Source organism: Salvelinus fontinalis, chromosome 9 (genome assembly GCF_029448725.1).
Source record: "Salvelinus fontinalis isolate EN_2023a chromosome 9, ASM2944872v1, whole genome shotgun sequence".
Taxonomy (NCBI): domain Eukaryota; kingdom Metazoa; phylum Chordata; class Actinopteri; order Salmoniformes; family Salmonidae; genus Salvelinus; species Salvelinus fontinalis.
Window position 1 is genome coordinate 2600625 of NC_074673.1, and position 24945 is coordinate 2625569.

The 24945-nt window shown below is 43.7% G+C and overlaps 1 protein-coding gene across 1 annotated transcript; it reads right to left on the bottom strand.

Moving 5' to 3' along the window:
* Positions 1-2360: 2360 nt before the first annotated feature.
* On the bottom strand, positions 2361-21505 carry LOC129861895 (kunitz-type serine protease inhibitor bitisilin-3-like). The gene is made up of 6 exons (XM_055933074.1): positions 21353-21505; positions 10938-11144; positions 6007-6183; positions 5478-5522; positions 3352-3430; positions 2361-3198 (listed from the first exon to the last, which is right to left on the bottom strand). Exons 1-6 carry the CDS (start codon positions 21420-21422, stop codon positions 3129-3131), a joined length of 648 nt encoding a protein of 215 aa, XP_055789049.1. The 5' UTR covers positions 21423-21505; the 3' UTR covers positions 2361-3128.
* Between the last annotated feature and the right edge of the window lie 3440 nt (positions 21506-24945).

Sequence of the window (24945 nt, forward strand, 5' to 3'; positions counted from 1 at the left end):
TCAGGTTATTAAACCTCCTCCATGTATATCTCACTAGGTCAGGGTATTAAACCTCCTCCATGTATATCTCACTAGGTCAGGATATTAAACCTCCTCCATGTATATCTAACTAGGTCAGGGTATTAAACCTCCATGTATATCTCACTAGGTCAGGATATTAAACCTCCATGTATATCTCACTAGGTCAGGATATTGAACCTCCTCCATGTATATCTCACTAGGTCAGGATATTAAACCTCCATGTATATCTCACTAGGTCAGGATATTAAACCTCCTCCATGTATATCTCACTAGGTCAGGATATTAAACCTCCATGTATATCTCACTAGGTCAGGATATTAAACCTCCTCCATGTATATTTCACTAGGTCAGGATATTTAAGTCTCCACCATGTATATCTCACTAGGTCAGGGTATTTAAGCCTCCATATATCCACTAATTCCAATATATCCATGACATTCCTGATTTCCTTAAGTGCCTGAGGGTGATAGTTTGTAGTGTGATTTCCTTTCCGGTCCATAGAGGTATTTAAGACCGTATTAAAATTTCCCACCATAATAATAAAGTCTAGTGTTGCTTGTAGAGTTGATAAATTCTTATATATCTTTTCAAAGAAGCTTGGATCATCATTATTCGGACCGTATAGGTTAATAAGCCATATCTGTTTATTGTCCAATAACATATTTAAAATAATCCATCTACCTTGAGGATCTATTTAGACAAGTTGCACATTTGGATCAAAGTTATTATTAATTAAAACCATCACCCCATTTGAATTTCTTTGCCCATGGGAGAAATATATTTCGCCCCCCCCAGTTCTTTTTCCACAAAACTTCATCTAAAACTGTCGAATGGGTTTCCTGTAAACAGTAGATATTATAATCCTTCTCTTTTAGCCAGGTAAATACTGATCGTCTTCTCTTATTATCTGCTAAGCCATTACAATTGTAACTGGCTATACTTATTTCACCACTTACCATAATGAGATACAACTTTCAATTATTTTTATCAAAAATGTTTGTAAACGTACCATTAAAAAGTAACATGATGATTGAGTGTCTATATAGCTGTATCCTGATATTTGCTTTGTTACTAAGTAAACCTCCAATTTGTCCCCACTATTCCACCCTCTAAAAGCCTTCCTCATCCAGAGTTGTGTTGTCATCCCAATGCCCGGCAGACCACCCTCTAAAAGCCCTCCTCATCCAGAGTTGGATTGTCATCCCAATGCCCGGCAGACCACCCCCGACCCCCCGGATCCCATAGCCCTGAAGAGACTGGGATCCATCCTTTGAAAAGAACACACAGTGCCAGACAGGAACATCTTGTTTGGACAGGAAGACACCCCTTGTTGGACAGGAACACTCCCCTTGTTGGACAGGAACACTCCCCTTGTTGTACAGGAACACTCCCCTTGTTGTACAGGAACACTCCCCTTGTTGTACAGGAACACTCCCCTTGTTGGACAGGAACACTCCCCTTGTTGTACAGGAACACTCCCCTTGTTGTACAGGAACACTCCTCTTGTTGGACAGGAACACTCCCCTTGTTGGACAGGAACACTCCCCTTGTTGGACAGGAACACTCCCCTTGTTGTACAGGAACACTCCCCTTGTTGGACAGGAACACTCCCTTGTTGTACAGGAACACTCCCCTTGTTGGACAGGAACACTCCCCTTGTTGGACAGGAACACTCCCCTTGTTGGACAGGAACACTCCCCTTGTTGGACAGGAACACTCCCCTTGTTGGACAGGAACACTCCCCTTGTTGGACAGGAACACTCCCCTTGTTGGACAGGAACACTCCCTTGTTGGACAGGAACACTCCCCTTGTTGTACAGGAACACTCCCCTTGTTGGACAGGAACACTCCCTTGTTGTACAGGAACACTCCCCTTGTTGTACAGGAACACTCCCCTTGTTGGACAGGAACACTCCCCTTGTTGGACAGGAACACTCCCCTTGTTGGACAGGAACACCCCCTTGTTGGACAGGAACACTCCCCTTGTTGGACAGGAACACTCCCCTTGTTGTACAGGAACACTCCCCTTGTTGGACAGGAACACTCCCCTTGTAGGACAGGAACACTCCCTTTTTGGACAGGAACACTCCCCTTGTTGGACAGGAACACTCCCCTTGTTGGACAGGAACACTCCCCTTGTTGGACAGGAACACTCCCCTTGTTGGACAGGAACACCACGTTGATGGACAGGACAAACCCCCTTGTGACAGTAACACCACGTTGATGGACAGGAACAACCCCCTTGATGGACAGGACAAACCCCCTTGTTGGACACCCTCGCTATCGTTGGTGATAACCCGGTACAGTACGATGTCATAGCAGTCCCGTGGGAGACAACATGTTTTTAAACAGTGTATTGGTTTATTATCATATCATGTCCTACAAAAACATACCATGTAGTAGCTTCTACAAAACTTATGTGAATGTTGATATTATTATTATTATAATGTTGATACAGACCAAACACAAGAAAAGACATTAAAAACCATTAAAATATCAGAAGAATCTTGTTGCAGACTCAGTAGTTCAATAACAGACAATACAAACTTGAATCTAATTGATTAAAAATAGTGCTTATTCTTTCAAATCTGTGGAGAATATTTGAGTAGTTACCAAATTTACCTGAAATAAACATACAATCTTATTGTAAAAGAGGAGTGTACAAAAAAACATTATAAATGTTGTAAAATAACTGAGATGTCAAACATAACCATGAGGAAAATAGCCTGGCGTACATTTGTGATGGGGAAGTCAGATACGATATTGTCAACCCAGAAACAAATGATTTGTGAATAGTTTGATAACAACAAATGAGGTAAACATATTGAATGTAAAGTTTGTTAGTTGCAACTGTAGGCCTATGTTACTCTATGATATCGCCCTGAGAGGGGCCATTCAGGTGAGGGCCCTAGCTGGTTTTCCCCCTACAATTAAAATGACTGGCATGGGTACACTCAATATGGCTGCCCGTCAACTCCTCCTGGACGTTGACTTGAATGAAATCATGCCTTCTAGTCATTCTAAGTTCCTTTCATGCTTGTCTCCTCTCCTCTCCTCTACGCCATCTCAATTGGTTCTTCTTGCAGTGGTGTCTCCTCTCCTCTCCTCTACGCCATCTCAATTGGTGTCTCCTGCTTGACTTCTTTCACTTTCTTTGGTTCACTTTTGTGATTCTTCCTGATATTTGATATAAAATAACAGTTAGTTATTTGTAGCATAATTATGCTAAAAAAAACTAAAATTGAACAAACTGAGTAATTCTAATTTTCCTGTTCTACTAGTTTCCTAACAGAAGAGATTACAGAAGAGAATGATGAATAGTGTACTTACTTGCTCTGTATGGCCAGGACAACAATGACTATGATGAGTATTGTTCCAGTGATCCCAAATACCACTCCTAGAATCAGGGCTGCAGGAAACACAATAACAGCTCAGTGTTTAATTAACAGAAGATAATAAATTAATAGTAAGTCCAAACTGTTGAACAGGCCTACAGTACATTGTTTTCTAATAGACCTACACTACACAGTGCCTTTGGAACATATTCATAACCCTTGACCTTTTTCCACATTTTGTTACTTCACAGCATTATTCTAAAATGGATTAAAGTATTTATTTTCTCATTAATCTACACACAATACCCCATAATGACAAAGTGAAAAAGGGTTTTTAGACATTTTTGCAAATGTTTAAAAAAATTATATATGAGACTCGAACATGAGACTTGGAATTGATCTCAGGTGCATCCTGTTTTCCATTGATCATCCTTGAGATGTTTCTACAACTTGGATGGAGCCCACTTGTGGTAAATTCAACTGATTGGACATGATTTGGAAAGGCACACACCTGTCTATATAAGGTCCTACAGTTTGGAACCACCAAGACTCTTCCTAGAGCTGGCTGCCCGGCCAAATTGAGCAATCGGGGGAGAAGGGCCTTGGTCAGGGAGGTGACCAAGAACCCGATGGTCACTCTGACAGACCACCAGAGTTCCTCTGTGGAGATGGGAGAACCTTCCAGAAGGACAACCACCTCTGCAGTACTCCACCAATCAGGCCTTTATGGTAGAGTGGCCAGACAGAAGCCACTCCTCAGTAAAAGGCACATGACAGACTGATTGGAGTTTGCCAAAAGGCACCTAAAGGACTCTGACAATGAGAAACAAGATTCTCTGGTCTGATGAAACCAAAATTTAACGGAATGCCAAGCGCCAGGTCTGGAGGAAACCTGTCACCATCCCTACGGTGAAGCACGGTGGTGGCAGCATCATGCTTTGGGGATGTTTTCATCGGCAGAGACTGGGAGACTAGTCAGGATCGAGGGAAAGATGAACGGAGCAAAGTACGGAGAGATCCTTGATGAACCCTGTGAAGGGTCTGAATACTTAATGTTACGAGTCCCGCCGAGGATGGTGCCTCTTCCCGTTCGGGCGGCGCTCGGCGGTCGTCGTCTCCGGTCTACTAGCTGCCACCGATCCCCTTTTCTGTTTTCCTTTTAGTTTGTCTAATTTGTTTCACCTGTTGTGTGTTTAGATTAGGGGTTATTTAAACCCAGTTTGCCCGCTCCCTTTTGTGCGGGCTTGTTTTTCTGTTTCGTGTTTGTGGTGTGGATTTTGTGGATTTTGTTATTCAATTGACTTTGGACATTTCTCTTTACGCGCCCAGTGTTTAGTGTGGCGTCACCGGTTTGTAGGTGATTACGTTAAGGAAATAAAATTCCACTTTTTGAAAGAGATTCCTGCTCTCTGCACCTGACTCTTGTTTCCACCACTGGAATTGTGACACTTAAATAATTGCGATATTTCCGTTTTTTTATTTTTAAAACATTTGCACAGATTTCTTAAGAACGGTTTTGATTCGTCATTATGGGGTAATGTGTGTTGACAGTTGAGGGAAAAAACTATTTAATCCATTTTAGAATAAGGCTGTAACGTAACAAATGTGGAAAAAGTGAAGGGGGTCTGAATACTTCCGAATGCACTGTACAATACAAAAGTATGTGGACACCACTTCAAATGATTGGATTTGGCTATTTCAGCCACATCCGTTTGCTGATAGGTGTATAACATCGAGCACACTGCTCGACCTCACTAATGCCCTTGTGGCTGAATGGAAGCAAGTCCCCGCAGCAATGTTCCAACATCTAGTGGAAAGCCTTCCCAGAAGAGTGGAGGCTGTTATAGCAGCAATGTTCCAACATCTAGTGGAAAGCCTTCCCAGAAGAGTGGAGGCTGTTATAGCAGCAATGTTCCAACATCTAGTGGAAAGCCTTCCCAGAAGAGTGGAGGCTGTTATAGCAGCAATGTTCCAACATCTAGTGGAAAGCCTTCCCAGAAGAGTGGAGGCTGTTATAGCAGCAAAGGGGAACCGACTCCATATTAATGCCCATAATTTTGGAATGAGATGTTGGACAGGTGTCCACATTCATATGGTCATGTAGTGTATTTCTCTACTCACCAACAGGAGTATCGGGCTCATCCTCTTCAACTTCAGTACCCTCATCTGATGACAGAACATGTCAGAAATATTATAGACAACATAATATAAAATTATTATAATATCAGATTATTATAGAAATTATAATATCAGATTATTATAGAAATTATAATATCAGATTATTATAGAAATTATAATATCAGATTGTTATATAAATTATAATATCAGATTATTATAGAAATTATAATATCAGATTGTTATATAAATTATAATATCAGATTTTTATATAAATTATAATATCAGATTTTTATAGATATTATAATATCAGATTTTTATAGATATTATTATGATATCAGATTATTATAGATGTTATATTATCAGATTAATATCGATATAATATCAGTTTATTATTCAATATGACATTGATCTGTAGTTAGTTTTAAGTATCATTTAAAACTACAAGAATATTTGATATTTCATCATTCATTAATACATTTTTTGTTATGCTATGTAATGCCATGCCATTTTATGTCATGTCACGTCATCTCACCATGAATCCCAGCGCAGGTGGCGTTGCAGGCCTGATGGTCGATGAACCTGTTTCCGTTTCCCACACAGCCAGTCCAGTGGAACTTCTTACACTTCTGATGGATGGGGTCGTAGTAATAACGCAGGTAGGCGCCAAAGCATTCACCCAGAGCCTTCTTGAAGTGGCAGGCTTTTGTCTCTGGGGAAGGATAAGGGTTGGGTACAGAGAGATAGCATCAATTACACACTAAGATGTGTTCACGAGCACAATAGAACAGACCATGAGAGAGTTATTAATCATGGGGGAGAGACCACATGTTTTCAGAAGATGGGATGGGACTACAAGGTATGTTCAATTCTGAGGTTTCACACAGATCAATATTTATATTTGTCCAGTTATATTTGATCATAGTTATATTTGTCCAATACAAAGTTGTCCTCAAATGTTATTGTAGAGGATGTAGTACTATGTTTTGCCACATGGTGGCACATTGCAATTACAGTAAAATGCACAGCCCCACATTTGAACACAGTTGCATTAGTTCTTTATTATGTAATCCCTGAGTTCTATACTGATCGTTGTATTAGTTACTTATTTCTCTCTCTCTCTCTCTCTCTCTCTCTCTCTCTCTCTCTCTCTCTCTCTCTCTCTCTCTCGCTCTCTCTCTCGCTCTCTCTCTCGCTCTCTCTCTCGCTCTCCCTCTCTCTCGCTCTCCCTCTCTACCCCCCCCTCTCCCCCCCCTCTCTCCCTCCCTCCACCTCTCCCTCCATCTCTCCCTTTCGCTCTCCCTCTCTACCTCCCTCTCTCTCCCCCACTGTCCTTCTCTCCCTCCATCTCTCCCTCTCGCTCTCCCTCTCTACCTCTCCCCCCCTCTCTCCCCCCTCTCTCCCTCCCTCCACCTCTCCCTCCATCTCTCCCTCTCGCTCTCCCTCTCTACCACACCACAATAGAGTCCTTGTTCATGACCACAATAAAGTCTTTGTTTATGACCACAATAAAGTCCTTGTTTATGACCACAATAAAGTCCTTGTTTATGACCACAATAAAGTCCTTGTTTATGACCACAATAAAGTCCTTGTTCATGACCACAAAAAAGTCCTTGTTTATGACCACAATAAAGTCCTTGTTTATGACCACAATAAAGTCCTTGTTTATGACCACACCACAATAAAGTCCTTGTTCATGACCACACCACAATAAAGTCCTTGTTTATGACCACAATAAAGTCCTTGTTCATGACCACAATAAAGTCCTTGTTTATGACCACAATAAAGTCCTTGTTTATGACCACAATAGAGTCCTTGTTCATGACCACAATAAAGTCCTTGTTTATGACCGCACCACAATAAAGTCCTTGTTTATGAACACACCACAAAGTCCTTGTTCATGACCACACCACAATAAAGTCCTTGTTTATGACCACAATAAAGTCCTTATTCATGACCACACCACAATAAAGTCCTAGTTCATGACCACAATAAATACCTTGTTTATGACCACAATAAAGTCCTTGTTCATGACCACACCACAATAAAGTCCTTGTTCATGACCACACCACAATAAAGTCCTTGTTCATGACCACACCACAATAAAGTCCTTGTTTATGACCGCACCACAATAAAGTCCTTGTTCATGACCACAATAAAGTCCTTGTTTATGACCACAATAAAGTCCTTGTTTATGACCACAATAAAGTCCTTGTTTATGACCACAATAAAGTCCTTGTTAATGACCACAATAAAGTCCTTGTTCATGACCACACCACCATAAAGTCCTTGTTCATGACCACACCACAATAAAGTCCTTGTTTATGACCACACCACAATAAAGTCCTTGTTCATGACCACAATAAAGTCCTTGTTCATGACCACAATAAAGTCCTTGTTCATGACCACAATAAAGTCCTTGTTCATGACCACACCACAATAAAGTCCTTGTTTATGACCGCACAGCTGAAAACTGCAACAAAAACTGCTTTAGACTAGTTGAGTACCTGGAGCATCAGCATTTGTGGGTTCAATTACAGGCTCAAAATGGCTAGAAAAAAAGACCATTCTTCTGAAACTCGTCAGTCTATTCTTGTTCTGCGAAATGAATGCTATTCCATGCAAGAAAAGGTCAAGAAACTGAAGATCTCGTAAAACGCTATGTACTACTAGAACAGCGCAAACTGGCTCTAGCCAGAATAGAAAGAGGAGTGGGTTGGCGCCCCCCCTTGGGTTGTGCCGTGGTGGAGATCTTTGTTGGCTATACTCAGCCTTGTCTCAGGATGGTAAGTTGGTGGTTGACGAAATCTAGTGGTGTGGGGGCTGTGCTTTGGCAAAGTGGGTAGGGTTATATCCTGCCTGTTTGGCCCTGTCCGGGGGTATCATCGGATGGGGTCACAGTGTCTCCTGACCCCTCCTGTCTCAGCCTCCAGTATTTATGCTGCAGTAGTTTGTGTCGGGAGGCTAGGGTCAGTTGGTTATACCTGGAGTACTTCTCCTGTCTTATCCAGTGTCCTGTGTGAATTTAAGTATGCTTTCTCTAATTCTCTCGTTCTCTCTTTCTTTCTCTCTCTGAGAACCTGAGCCCTAGGACCATACGTCAGGACTACCGGGCATGACGACTCCCTGCTGCCCCCAGTCCGCCTGGCCTTGCTGCTATTCCAGTTCAACGGTTCTGCCTGCGGTTACGGAACCCCTACCTGTCCCAGACCTGCTGTTTTCAACTCTTAATGATCGGCTATGAAAAGCCAACAGATTTATTCCTGATTATTATTTGACCATGCTTGTCATTTATGAACATTTTGAAAATCTTGGCTCTCTCTAATTTTCTCCTTCTCTCTTTCTTTCTCTCGGAGGACCTGAGCCCTGGGACCATACGTCGGGACTGCCGGGCGTGGTGGCTCCTTGCTGTCCCCAGTCCGCCTGGCCTTGCTGCTGTTCCGGTTTCAGCTGTTCTGCCTGCGGTTATGGAACCGCCACCTGTCCCAGACCTGTTGTTTTTCAACTCTTAATGATCGGCTATGAAAAGCCAACTGAAAATATTATCCATGATTATTATTTGACCATGCTTGTCACTTATGAACATTTTTGAACATCTTGGCATAGTTCTGTTATAATCTCCACCCGGCACAGCCAGAAGAGGACTGGCCACCCCTCATAGCCTGGTTCCTCTCTAGGTTTCTTCCTAGGTTTTGGCCTTTCTAGGGAGTTTTTCCTAGCCACCGTGCTTCTACACCTGCATTACTAGCTGTTTGGGGTTTTAGGCTGGGTTTCTGTACAGCACTTCGAGATATTAGCTGATGTACGAAGGGCCATATAAAATAAACTTGATTGATTGATAGACACGCTTGCTTTACTGAAACCCAGTGGCATGTCATTAGTGAAGTTTTGAAAAAAGTAAGGGGCCTAGACATCTGCCCTGGGGAATGCTTGATTCTACCTGGATTATGTTGGAGAGGCTTCCATTAAAGAACACCCTCTGTGTTCTGTTAGACAGGTAACTCTTTATCCACATTATAGCAGGGGGTGTAAAGCCATAACACATTATAGCAGGGGGTGTAAAGCCATAACACCCTCTGTGTTCTGTTAGACAGGTAACTCTTTATCCACATTATAGCAGGGGGTGTAAAGCCATAACACATTATAGCAGGGGGTGTAAAGCCATAACACAATATAGCAGGGGGTGTAAAGCCATAACACATTATAGCAGGGGGTGTAAAGCCATAACACATTATAGCAGGGGGTGTAAAGCCATAACACAATATAGCAGGGGGTGTAAAGCCATAACACATTATAGCAGGGGGTGTAAAGCCATAACACATTATAGCAGGGGGTGTAAAGCCATAACACATTATAGCAGGGGGTGTAAAGCCATAACACAATATAGCAGGGGGTGTAAAGCCATAACACATTATAGCAGGGGGTGTAAAGCCATAACACATTATAGCAGGGGGTGTAAAGCCATAACACATTATAGCAGGGGGTGTAAAGCCATAACACATTATAGCAGGGGGTGTAAAGCCATAACACATTATAGCAGGGGGTGTAAAGCCATAACACATTATAGCAGGGGGTGTAAAGCCATAACACGTTATAGCAGGGGGTGTAAAGCCATAACACGTTATAGCAGGGGGTGTAAAGCCATAACACATTATAGCAGGGGGTGTAAAGCCATAACACATTATAGCAGGGGGTGTAAAGCCATAACACATTATAGCAGGGGGTGTAAAGCCATAACACATCAGTTGTTCCAGCAGCAGACTATGATCGATAATGTCAAAAGCCACACTGAAGTCTAACAAAACAGCCCCCACAATATTTTTATCATAATTTTCCCTCAGCCAATCATCAGTCTTTTGTGTAAGTGCTGTGCTTGTTGAGTGTCCTTACCTACAAGCTGAAAGTCTCTTGTCAATTTGTTTACTGTAAAATAACATTGTATCTGGTGAAACACCGTTTTTCCAAAAGTTTACTAAGGGTTGGTAACAGGCTTATTGGTCGGCTATTTGAGCCAGTAGAGGGGGCTTTACTATTCTTAGGTAGCGGAATTACTTTTGCTTCCCTCCAATCCTGGAGGGCACACACTTTCTAGTTGGATTAAATTGAAGATGTGGCAAACAGGAGTGGCAATATCATCTGCTGTTATCTTCAGTCATTTTCCATCCAAGTTGTCAGACCCTGGTGACTTGTCATTGTTGATAGATAACAATAATTTTTTCACCTCTTCCACACTGACTTTACGTAATTCAAAATTACAATGCTTGTCTTCCACCATTTGGTCAGATATAGTGTTAGCGTTTGTTGATATAGAATTTTCACAAATGCCACAAATATCTAACTACTTACTTGTCAGAGAATAATAAAAAAGGTGTAATATTTTTCGTGGGGCTGTATATGAACAGACTTTAATCAGATGTTATGTTGCTAAAATGTTATCAGTTCTACTTTAAATGTGTGTTCTCTCACCATCCACGGGATACATCTCCTCTGCCTTGGCTGAACAGTTCCTCATACAGACCCTCTCCAGGGGGAAGCGGTTAGCGTTGCCCCCCTCCCCCAGGTACCTGAAGGGGTAGCACAGGTCTTTAGCTGCGTCATAATACAGCATGATCTGGAAGTCCTCTCCTCCTGAGGCTGGAGCTGTACCCACATCCTGTGGTAGGAGACAGTAATCTGTGGAGAGGAGAGGAGAGGGATTAGAAGACAAGAACAGAACACTGTAGAGAGGAGAGGAGAGGAGAGGAGAGGAGAGGAGAGGAGAGGAGAGGAGAGGAGAGGGATTAGAAGACAAGAACAGAACACTGTAGAGAAGAGAGGAGAGGAGAGGAGAGGAGAGGAGAGGAGAGGAGAGGAGAGGAGAGGAGAGGGATTAGAAGACAAGAACAGAACACTGTAGAGAAGAGAGGAGAGGAGAGGAGAGGAGAGGAGAGGAGAGGGATTAGAAGACAAGAACAGAACACTGTAGAGAAGAGAGGAGAGGAGAGGAGAGGAGAGGAGAGGAGAGGAGAGGAGAGGAGAGGAGAGGAAGCTGTACCCTCATCCTGTGGTAGGAAACAGTATGCTGTTGGAACAAGGAGAAAAATGGAGAGAGAGGGTTAGAACATAGACTACAGGACGCTGTTGGACCACAGAAGATAAAAGGAAAAACTACACTACAGAGGTGGAGAGAACTGAGAACATCCTGTGTGCTGCTGGACCATGGAGAGATGGAGATAAATTAGATCAGAGAGGTAGAGAGAACTGAGAATATCCGGTGTACTGCTGGACCATGGAGAGATGGAGATAAATTAGATCAGAGAGGTAGAGAGAACTGAGAATATCCGTTGTGCTGCTGGACCATGGAGAGATGGAGATAAATTAGATCAGAGAGGTAGAGAGAACTGAGAACATCCTGTGTACTGCTGGACCATGGAGAGATGGAGATAAATTAGATCAGAGAGGTAGAGAGAACTCAGCAGACAGTACACATTTAGGGGTTGGATGCATTTAGAAAAATATAATATTTTAAGATGAAAATTGCACTTGTTTACCACTTGTATTTCTAATGTTGTAATGTCCCACTATGAGGTGGAGAATTAGACAGACAAACAATATGCACTGCAAACAGTACATGCACTACGATTGAGTATGCACTACATGCAGGCACTACGATTGAGTATGCACTACATACATTGAGTACGATTGAATGCAGATGATTATCGTGCAATATGTTGAGAATGTAAATGTTTAACTAACTCTGTCACCAGAGAGGCCCACTCCTAGTTTTTATGATGGCTGTAAAATAATGTAATCTACAGTTTCACCACTCCCTCCTCAGTCCCACCCTCATCTCCCTCCTCAGTCCCACCCTCATCTCCCTCCTCAGTCCCACCCTCATCTCCCTCCTCAGTCCCACCCTCATCTCCCTCCTCAGTCCCACCCTCATCTCCCTCCTCAGTCCCACCCTCATCTCCCTCCTCAGTCCCACCCTCATCTCCCTCCTCAGTCCCACCCTCATCTCCCTCCTCAGTCCCACCCTCATCTCCCTCCTCAGTCCCACCCTCATCTCCCTCCTCAGTCCCACCCTCATCTCCCTCCTCAGTCCCACCCTCATCTCCCTCCTCAGTCCCACCCTCATCTCCCTCCTCAGTCCCACCCTCATCTCCCTCCTCAGTCCCACCCTCATCTCCCTCCTCAGTCCCACCCTCATCTCCCTCCTCAGTCCCACCCTCATCTCCCTCCTCAGTCCCACATTTTCAATATGGCAGCCTAGAGTCTTTCTGGCTACTTGTTTTTAAAGCAAGTCAAATTGAGGGTATCCAGCACAGAGACGTATGTACGGTCTAATTATTGTTCTATGGTATCGAGAGCGTTATGGACGTATGTATCCAATCCCTTATAGTGCAACACAGATTCCATCCAATCCAAACCAGATTCCATTGGTAGAAAGATGTCCCTTTGCCAAGATGGTCTAGAACTCCAGAGAGATCTGAAACCAAGATGGTCTAGAACTCCAGAGAGATCTGAAACCAAGATGGTCTAGAACTCCAGAGAGATGCGAAACCAAGATGGTCTAGAACTCCAGAGAGATCTGAAACCAAGATGGTCTAGAACTCCAGAGAGATCTGAAACCAAGATGGTCTAGAACTCCAGAGAGATCTGAAACCAAGATGGTCTAGAACTCCAGAGAGATCTGAAACCAAGATGGTCTAGAACTCCAGAGAGATCTGAAACCAAGATGGTCTAGAACTCCAGAGATATCTGAAACCAAGATGGTCTAGAACTCCAGAGAGATCTGAAACCAAGATGGTCTAGAACTCCAGAGAGATCTGAAACCAAGATGGTCTAGAACTCCAGAGAGATCTGAAACCAAGATGGTCTAGAACTCCAGAGAGATGCGAAACCAAGATGGTCTAGAACTCCAGAGAGATCTGAAACCAAGATGGTCTAGAACTCCAGAGAGATCTGAAACCAAGATGGTCTAGAACTCCAGAGAGATCTGAAACCAAGATGGTCTAGAACTCCAGAGAGATCTGAAACCAAGATGGTCTAGAACTCCAGAGAGATCTGAAACCAAGATGGTCTAGAACTCCAGAGATATCTGAAACCAAGATGGTCTAGAACTCCAGAGAGATCTGAAACCAAGATGGTCTAGAACTCCAGAGAGATCTGAAACCAAGATGATCTAGAACTCCAGAGAGATCTGAAACCAAGATGGTCTAGAACTCCAGAGAGATCTGAAACCAAGATGATCTAGAACTCCAGAGAGATCTGAAACCAAGATGGTCTAGAACTCCAGAGAAAACTGAAACCAAGATGATCTAGAACTCCAGAGAGATCTGAAACCAAGATGATCTAGAACTCCAGAGAGATCTGAAACCAAGATGGTCTAGAACTCCAGAGAGATCTGAAACCAAGATGGTCTAGAACTCCAGAGAGATCTGAAACCAAGATGGTCTAGAACTCCAGAGAGATCTGAAACCAAGATGGTCTAGAACTCCAGAGAGATCTGAAACCAAGATGATCTAGAACTCCAGAGAGATCTGAAACCAAGATGATCTAGAACTCCAGAGAGATCTGAAACCAAGATGATCTAGAACTCCAGAGAGATCTGAAACCAAGATGATCTAGAACTCCAGAGAGAACTGAAACCAAGATGGTCTAGAACTCCAGAGAGATCTGAAACCAAAATGGTCTAGAACTCCAGAGAGATCTGAAACCAAGATGGTCTAGAACTCCAGAGAGATCTGAAACCAAGATGATCTAGAACTCCAGAGAGATCTGAAACCAAGATGGTCTAGAACTCCAGAGAGATCTGAAACCAAGATGATCTAGAACTCCAGAGAGATCTGAAACCAAGATGATCTAGAACTCCAGAGAGATCTGAAACCAAGATGGTCTAGAACTCCAGAGAGATCTGAAACCAAGATGGTCTAGAACTCCAGAGAGATCTGAAACCAAGATGGTCTAGAACTCCAGAGAGATCTGAAACCAAGATGATCTAGAACTCCAGAGAGATCTGAAACCAAGATGATCTAGAACTCCAGAGAGATCTGAAACCAAGATGGTCTAGAACTCCAGAGAGATCTGAAACCAAGATGATCTAACCCTAACCCTAACCCTAACCACAGCCCAACGTCCCTGTATTTTATTGACCGTAACCCCTTCTCATCCAGCAACCACAGCCCAACTAACTATCCTGATGGTATTAAGGTAACAATTAGCTGTGGTCCCAGTCTGGGGTAGATTTCAGGTTGTTGTGTCTCTTCATGGCAGAAACCCATGTGACCTTCTCAGTTTGCTCAATATGTCGCTGTCATTGTTGGACAGGAAGTAGCATTCTCTGTGAACGCTGACTCTTTAATTGTAGGACAAACAACATCCAACAACAAACCACCTCCTTTTCATCGTAGCCTTGATGATTCTCAGATTTACACCATGCGACCTGGACTTAGCACCACGCTGGTGTTGGATATGGCCCACAAGGTCTAAAGGTAAAACTTCAACACTTCATCAACGCCCATCAAAGCAGATGCAGACGAAGCGTTCATATTTCACTGTTCAATGTATACTCTATTCAACTGCTTCAGAATAAAAACATTTGAAACGGAAACCGTTGAGAATTAGTGCTTGTCTTTATTACGTCTTGATCTTAAGTAAAGCCTTCAACTGTCAGTGAAACCGCCATGTTGTCAGACTGAAACTGTCACGGATCATAAAGGATTTGAAGAGAATAACCTTTGACCTACCTGTTCTATATTAGTTACAGTGTTACCATAAATGCAGAATCTTAGAATGGATAACAGATTGAAACACGAGTAACATCTTCATTGATTCAATTCAAAAATATTGTTGTAAAATATTGTCATATTTTCTATATTGAATCAAATGTGTGGGCATTTTTTACCTCCCTCCCAAACTCAAGTGAAGTTGAAGAGAAGCACAGACAGTCCTCCCTTATGTCAAGTGGAAAAGGAGTAAAACTAAAAGAAAAACATTACAAGCATTTGATGCTAATATGAAAACATTGTAAAAGAAGAGTTATAAGACAACATAATACACTTTTTAAACAGAGAACAGTAGACATATTTGATGAAATTATAGTCTCAAAATGCAAATTCATTTCAGATGTACAGACAGAGCACTGACTGAGGTAGACACACATCAATACTACATGGTACTGACTGAGGTAGACACACATCAATACTACCTGGTGAACCTACCTGGTACTGACTGAGGTAGACACACATCAATACTACCTGGTGAACCTACCTGGTACTGACTGAGGTAGACACACATCAATACTACATGGTGAACCTACCTGGTACTGACTGAGGTAGACACACATCAATACTACATGGTACTGACTGAGGTAGACACACATCAATACTACCTGGTACTGACTGAGGTAGACACACATCAATACTACCTGGTACTGACTGAGGTAGACACACATCAATACTACCTGGTACTGACTGAGGTAGACACACATCAATACTACATGGTGAACCTACCTGGTACTGACTGAGGTAGACACACATCAATACTACCTGGTGAACCTACCTGGTACTGACTGAGGTAGTCACACATCAATACTACCTGGTGAACCTACCTGGTCCTGACTGAGGTAGACACACATCAATACTACCTGGTACTGACTGAGGTAGTCACACATCAATACTACCTGGTACTGACTGAGGTAGACACACATCAATACTACCTGGTACTGACTGAGGTAGACACACATCAATACTACCTGGTGAATCTACCTGGTACTGACTGAGGTAGTCACACATCAATACTACCTGGTACTGACTGAGGTAGACACACATCAATACTACCTGGTACTGACTGAGGTAGACACACATCAATACTACCTGGTACTGACTGAGGTAGACACACATCAATACTACCTGGTGAACCTACCTGGTCCTGACTGAGGTAGACACACATCAATACTACCTGCTACTGACTGAGGTAGTCACACATCAATACTACCTGGTACTGACTGAGGTAGTCACACATCAATACTACCTGGTACTGACTGAGGTAGACACACATCAATACTACCTGGTGAACCTACCTGGTACTGACTGAGGTAGTCACACATCAATACTACATGGTACTGACTGAGGTAGTCACACATCAATACTACATGGTGAACCTACCTGGTACTGACTGAGGTAGAAACACATCAATACTACCTGGTGAACCTACCTGGTACTGACTGAGGTAGACACACATCAATACTACATGGTACTGACTGAGGTAGACACACATCAATACTACATGGTACTGACTGAGGTAGACACACATCAATACTACCTGGTGAACCTACCTGGTACTGACTGAGGTAGACACACATCAATACTACCTGGTGAACCTACCTGGTACTGACTGAGGTAGACACACATCAATACTACATGGTACTGACTGAGGTAGACACACATCAATACTACCTGGTGAACCTACCTGGTACTGACTGAGGTAGACACACATCAATACTACCTGGTGAACCTACCTGGTACTGACTGAGGTAGACACACATCAATACTACATGGTGAACCTACCTGGTACTGACTGAGGTAGACACACATCAATACTACATGGTACAGACTGAGGTAGACACACATCAATACTACATGGTGAACCTACCTGGTACTGACTGAGGTAGACACACATCAATACTACATGGTACTGACTGAGGTAGACACACATCAATACTACCTGGTACTGACTGAGGTAGACACACATCAATACTACCTGGTACTGACTGAGGTAGACACACATCAATACTACATGGTGAACCTACCTGGTACTGACTGAGGTAGTCACACATCAATACTACCTGGTGAACCTACCTGGTACTGACTGAGGTAGACACACATCAATACTACATGGTGAACCTACCTGGTACTGACTGAGGTAGACACACATCAATACTACCTGGTACTGACTGAGGTAGTCACACATCAATACTACCTGGTACTGACTGAGGTAGACACACATCAATACTACATGGTGAACCTACCTGGTACTGACTGAGGTAGACACACATCAATACTACCTGGTACTGACTGAGGTAGACACACATCAATACTACCTGGTACTGACTGAGGTAGACACACATCAATACTACCTGGTGAACCTACCTGGTACTGACTGAGGTAGACACACATTAATACTACATGGTACTGACTGAGGTAGACACACATCAATACTACATGGTGAACCTACCTGGTACTGACTGAGGTAGTCACACATCAATACTACATGGTGAACCTACCTGGTACTGACTGAGGTAGACACACATCAATACTACCTGGTACTGACTGAGGTAGACACACATCAATACTACCTGGTACTGACTGAGGTAGACACACATCAATACTACATGGTACTGACTGAGGTAGACACACATCAATACTACATGGTGAACCTACCTGGTACTGACTGAGGTAGACACACATCAATACTACCTGGTCCTGACTGAGGTAGACACACATCAATACTACCTGGTACTGACTGAGGTAGACACACATCAATACTACCTGGTACTGACTGAGGTAGACACACATCAATACTACATGGTACTGACTGAGGTAGACACACATCAATACTACATGGTGAACCTACCTGGTACTGACTGAGGTAGACACACATCAATACTACCTGGTGAACCTACCTGGTACTGACTGAGGTAGACACACATCAATACTACCTGGTACTGACTGAGGTAGTCACACATCAATACTACATGGTGAACCTACCTGGTACTGACTGAGGTAGACACACATCAATACTACATGGTGAACCTACCTGGTACTGACTGAGGTAGACACACATCAATACTACCTGGTACTGACTGAGGTAGACACACATCAATACTACCTGGTACTGACTGAGGTAGACACACATCAATACTACCTGGTGAACCTACCTGGTACTGACTGAGGTAGACACACATCAATACTACATGGTGAACGTCCCTGGTACTGACTGAGGTAGACACACATCAATACTACCTGGTACTGACTGAGGTAGACACACATCAATACTACATGGTGAACCTACCTGGTACTGACTGAGGTAGACACACATCAATACTACATGGTGAACCTACCTGGTACTGACTGAGGTAGACACACATCAATACTACATGGTACTGACTGAGGTAGACACACACCAATACTACCTGGTACTGACTTAGGTAGACACACATCAATACTACCTGGTACTGACTGAGGTAGACACACATCAATACTACCTGGTACTGACTGAGGTAGACACACATCAATACTAACTGGTACTGACTGAGGTAGTCACACATCAATACTACCTGGTGAACCTACCTGGTACTGACTGAGGTAGTCACACATCAATACTACCTGGTTCTGAGGTAGACACACATCAATACTACCTGGTACTGACTGAGGTAGACACACATCAGTACTACCTGGTACTGACTGAGGTAGACACACATCAATACTACATGGTACTGACTGAGGTAGACACACATCAATACTACCTGGTACTGACTGAGGTAGACACACATCAATACTACATGGTACTGACTGAGGTAGACACACATCAATACTACATGGTACTGACTGAGGTAGACACACATCAATACTACATGGTACTGACTGAGGTAGACACACATCAATACTACCTGGTACTGACTGAGGTAGACACACATCAATACTACATGGTACTGACTGAGGTAGACACACATCAATACTACCTGGTGAACCTACCTGGTACTGACTGAGGTAGACACACATCAATACTACATGGTGAACCTACCTGGTACTGACTGAGGTAGACACACATCAATACTACCTGGTGAACCTACCTGGTACTGACTGAGGTAGACACACATCAATACTACCTGGTGAACCTACCTGGTACTGACTGAGGTAGACACACATCAATACTACCTGGTACTGACTGAGGTAGACACACATCAATACTACATGGTGAACCTACCTGGTACTGACTGAGGTAGACACACATCAATACTACATGGTACTGACTGAGGTAGTCACACATCAATACTACATGGTGAACCTACCTGGTACTGACTGAGGTAGACACACATCAATACTACCTGGTACTGACTGAGGTAGTCACACATCAATACTACATGGTACTGACTGAGGTAGTCACACATCAATACTACCTGGTACTGACTGAGGTAGTCACACATCAATACTACCTGGTACTGACTGAGGTAGTCACACATCAATACTACCTGGTACTGACTGAGGTAGTCACACATCAATACTACCTGGTACTGACTGAGGTAGACACACATCAATACTACCTGGTGAACCTACCTGGTGCAGACTGAGGTAGACACACATCAATACTACCTGGTACTGACTGAGGTAGACACACATCAATACTACCTGGTGAACCTACCTGGTGCAGACTGAGGTAGACACACATCAATACTACATGGTACTGACTGAGGTAGACACACATCAATACTACCTGGTGAACCTACCTGGTACTGACTGAGGTAGACACACATCAATACTACATGGTGAACCTACCTGGTACTGACTGAGGTAGTCACACATCAATACTACATGGTGAACCTACCTGGTACTGACTGAGGTAGACACACATCAATACTACATGGTACTGACTGAGGTAGACACACATCAATACTACCTGGTACTGACTGAGGTAGACACACATCAATACTACATGGTACTGACTGAGGTAGACACACATCAATACTACATGGTACTGACTGAGGTAGACACACATCAATACTACCTGGTACTGACTGAGGTAGACATACATCAATACTACATGGTACTGACTGAGGTAGACACACATCAATACTACATGGTACTGACTGAGGTAGACACACATCAATACTACCTGGTACTGACTGAGGTAGACACACATCAATACTACCTGGTACTGACTGAGGTAGACACACATCAATACTACATGGTGAACCTACCTGGTACTGACTGAGGTAGACACACATCAATACTACATGGTACTGACTGAGGTAGACACACATCAATACTACATGGTGAACCTACCTGGTACTGACTGAGGTAGACACACATCAATACTACATGGTACAGACTGAGGTAGACACACATCAATACTACATGGTGAACCTACCTGGTACTGACTGAGGTAGACACACATCAATACTACATGGTACTGACTGAGGTAGACACACATCAATACTACCTGGTACTGACTGAGGTAGACACACATCAATACTACCTGGTACTGACTGAGGTAGACACACATCAATACTACATGGTGAACCTACCTGGTACTGACTGAGGAAGACACACATCAATACTACCTGGTGAACCTACCTGGTACTGACTGAGGTAGACACACATCAATACTACATGGTACTGACTGAGGTAGACACACATCAATACTACATGGTACTGACTGAGGTAGACACACATCAATACTACCTGGTACTGACTGAGGTAGACACACATCAATACTACCTGGTACTGACTGAGGTAGACACACATCAATACTACCTGGTGAACCTACCTGGTACTGACTGAGGTAGACACACATCAATACTACATGGTACTGACTGAGGTAGACACACATCAATACTACATGGTGAACCTACCTGGTACTGACTGAGGTAGACACACATCAATACTACATGGTGAACCTACCTGGTACTGACTGAGGTAGACACACATCAATACTACATGGTACTGACTGAGGTAGACACACATCAATACTACATGGTGAACGTACCTGGTACTGACTGAGGTAGACACACATCAATACTACATGGTGAACCTACCTGGTACTGACTGAGGTAGACACACATCAATACTACATGGTACTGACTGAGGTAGACACACATCAATACTACATGGTGAACGTACCTGGTGCTTCAGTGTGAACCATGTAGAATGTAGCAAAAGCAAAAACCCCAAATATGAGAATTTGTTTCATGATGTTGTCTGTGTGTTCTCTCTAGTCTTCAGCAGAGTGAATGACGGTTGTAGTCTCCGGTAAACTACAGCGGAGGATTGGCAGTCAACATCACTGACCTTTGTACTTCTGTACCTCTGACACCAGGGCTGTGTCCCAAACCCTTTTCCCTACGGGCCCCAGGTTAAAAGGAGTGTAGTATAAGGGTATTGGGTGCAAAAAGGATATTAGCCTGGTCCCAGATCTGTTTGTGCTGTATAGGTTAATATATATAGAGATGGGCATGGAGTTAGCCTGGTCCCAGATCTGTTTGTGCTGTATAGGTTAATATATATAGAGATGGGCATGGAGTTAGCCTGGTCCCAGATCTGTTTGTGCTGTATAGGTAAATATATAGAGAGGAATTCAAAACTCTATCTTTAACCAGAGATCACACTTTTTTCAAATACTGTAAAATTATTTGCTCCATTTTTTTTATTGAAGATGACTTTAATTTGCTTTGAATCTAGTGTTCCATGTATAAATGCGCACAACAAAAAATAAAGCAAACCAAGCAGGGGCGGACTGGGACAAAAATTACCAGTACCAAGTCAATGATGAGGCTATATACAGGGTATTACGGTCCAGAGTCAATGTGGAGGATATATACAGGGTGTTACGGTACAGAGTCAATGTGGAGGCTATATACAGGGTATTACGGTACAGAGTCAATGTGGAGGCTATATACAGGGTATTATGGTACAGAGTCAATGTGGAGGCTATATACAGGGTATTACGGTACCGAGTCAATGTGGAGGCTATATACAGGGGGGTACGGTACAGAGTCAATGTGGAGGATATATACAGGGGGTACCGGTACAGAGTCAATGTGGAGGCTATATACAGGGTGTTACGGTACAGAGTCAATGATGAGGCTATATACAGGGTGTTACGGTACAGAGTCAATGATGAGGCTATATACAGGGGGGTACGGTACAGAGTCAATGTGGAGGCTATATACAGGGGGTACCGGTACAGAGTCAATGTGGAGGCTATATACAGGGGGTACCGGTACAGAGTCAATGTGGAGGCTATATACAGGGTGTTACGGTACAGAGTCAATGTGGAGGCTATATACAGGGTGTTACGGTACAGAGTCAATGATGAGGCTATATACAGGGTGTTACGGTACAGAGTCAATGATGAGGCTATATACAGGGGGGTACGGTACAGAGTCAATGTGGAGGCTATATACAGGGGGTACCGGTACAGAGACAATGTGGAGGCTATATACAGGGGGTACCGGTACAGAGTCAATGTGGAGGCTATATACAGGGGGTACCGGTACAGAGACAATGTGGAGGCTATATACAGGGTGTTACGGTACAGAGTCAATGATGAGGCTATATACAGGGGGTACCGGTACAGAGTCAATGTGGAGACTATATACAGGGGGTACTGGTACAGAGTCAATGTGGAGGCTATATACAGGGGGTACCGGTACAGAGTCAATGTGGAGGCTATATACAGGGTGTTACGGTACAGAGTCAATGTGGAGGCTATATACAGGGGGTACCGGTACAGAGTCAATGTGGAGGCTATATACAGGAGGTACCGGTACAGAGACAATGTGGAGGCTATATACAGGGTATTACGGTACGGAGTCAATGTGGAGGCCATATACAGGGGGTACCGGTACAGAGTCAATGTGGAGACTATATACAGGGGGGTACCGGTACAGAGTCAATGTGGAGGCTATATACAGGGGGTACCGGTACAGAGTCAATGTGGAGGCTATATACAGGGGGTACCGGTAGAGAGTCAATGTGGAGGCTATATACAGGGGGTACCGGTACAGAGTCAATGTGGAGGTTATATACAGGTTGTTACGGTACAGAGTCAATGTGGAGGCTATATACAGGGGGGTACGGGTACAGAGTCAATGTCGAGACTATATACAGTGGGTACCGGTACAGAGTCAATGTGGAGGCTATATACAGGGGGGTACCGGTACAGAGTCAATGTGGAGGCTATATACAGGGTGTTACGGTACAGAGTCAATGTGGAGGCTATATACAGGGGGTACCGGTACAGAGTCAATGTGGAGGCTATATACAGGGGGTACCGGTACAGAGTCAATGTGGAGGCTATATACAGGGGGTACCGGTAGAGAGTCAATGTGGAGGCTATGTACAGGGGGTACCGGTACAGAGTCAATGTGGAGGCTATATACAGGGGGTACCGGTACAGAGTCAATGTGGAGGCTATATACAGGGGGAACCGGTACAGAGTCAATGTGGAGACTATATACAGGGGGTACCGGTACAGTGTCAATGTGGAGGCAATATACAGGGGGAACCGGTACTGAGTCAATGTGGAGACTATATACAGGGGGTACCGGTACAGAGTCAATGTGGAGGCTATATACAGGGGGTACCGGTACAGAGTCAATGTGGAGGTTATATACAGGGTGTTACGGTACAGAGTCATTGTGGAGGCTATATACAGGGGGGTACCGGTACAGAGTCAATGTGGAGGCTATATACAGGGTGTTACGGTTTATTTTATTTATTTATTTTTATTTTACCGTTATTTTACCAGGTAAGTTGACTGAGAACACGTTCTCATTTGCAGCAACGACCTGGGGAATAGTTACAGGGGAGAGGAGGGGGATGAATGAGCCAATTGTAAACTGGGGATTATTAGGTGACCATGATGGTTTGAGGGTCAGATTGGGAATTTAGCCAGGACACCGGGGTTAACACCCCTACTCTTACGATAAGTGCCATGGGATCTTTAATGACCTCAGAGAGTCAGGACACCCGTTTAACGTCCCATCCGAAAGACGGCACCCTATACAGGACAGTGTCCCCAATCACTGCCCTGGGGCATTGGGATATTTTTTTTTTTAGACCAGAGGAAAGAGTGCCTCCTACTGGCCCTCCAACACCACTTCCAGCAGCATCTGGTCTCCCATCCAGGGACTGACCAGGACCAACCCTGCTTAGCTTCAGAAGCAAGCCAGCAGTGGTATGCAGGGTGGTATGCTGCTGCTGCTGTCAATGTGGAGACTATATACAGGGGGTACCGGTACAGTGTCAATGTGGAGGCTATATACAGGGGGAACCGGTACAGAGTCAATGTGGAGGCTATATACAGGGTGTTACGGTACAGAGTCAATGTGGAGGCTATATACAGGGGGTACCGGTACAGAGTCAATGTGGAGACTATATACAGGGGCTACCGGTACAGAGCCAATGTGGAGGCTATATACAGGGGGTACCGGTACAGAGTCAATGTGGAGGCTATATACAGGGGGTACCGGTACAGAGTCAATGTGGAGGCCATATACAGGGGGTACCGGTACTGAGTCAATGTGGAGACTATATACAGGGGGTACCGGTACAGAGTCAATGTGGAGGCTATATACAGGGGGTACCGGTACAGAGTCAATGTGGAGACTATATACAGGGGGAACCGGTACAGAGTCAATGTGGAGGCTATATACAGGGGGTACCGGTACAGAGTCAATGTGGAGGCTATATACAGGGTGTTACGGTACAGA

Bases quoted from the DNA above. Each gene is read 5' to 3' on its own strand.
- LOC129861895 (XM_055933074.1), bottom strand. From the start codon at position 21,422: ATGAAACAAATTCTCATATTTGGGGTTTTTGCTTTTGCTACATTCTAC. The intron at 5,523-6,006 runs GTGAGATGACGT...TTCTGTCATCAG, and splicing joins CACCTGCGCTGGGATTCATG to ATGAGGGTACTGAAGTTGAA. The intron at 3,431-5,477 runs GTGAGTAGAGAA...TGTTTCCTGCAG, and splicing joins TGAGCCCGATACTCCTGTTG to CCCTGATTCTAGGAGTGGTA.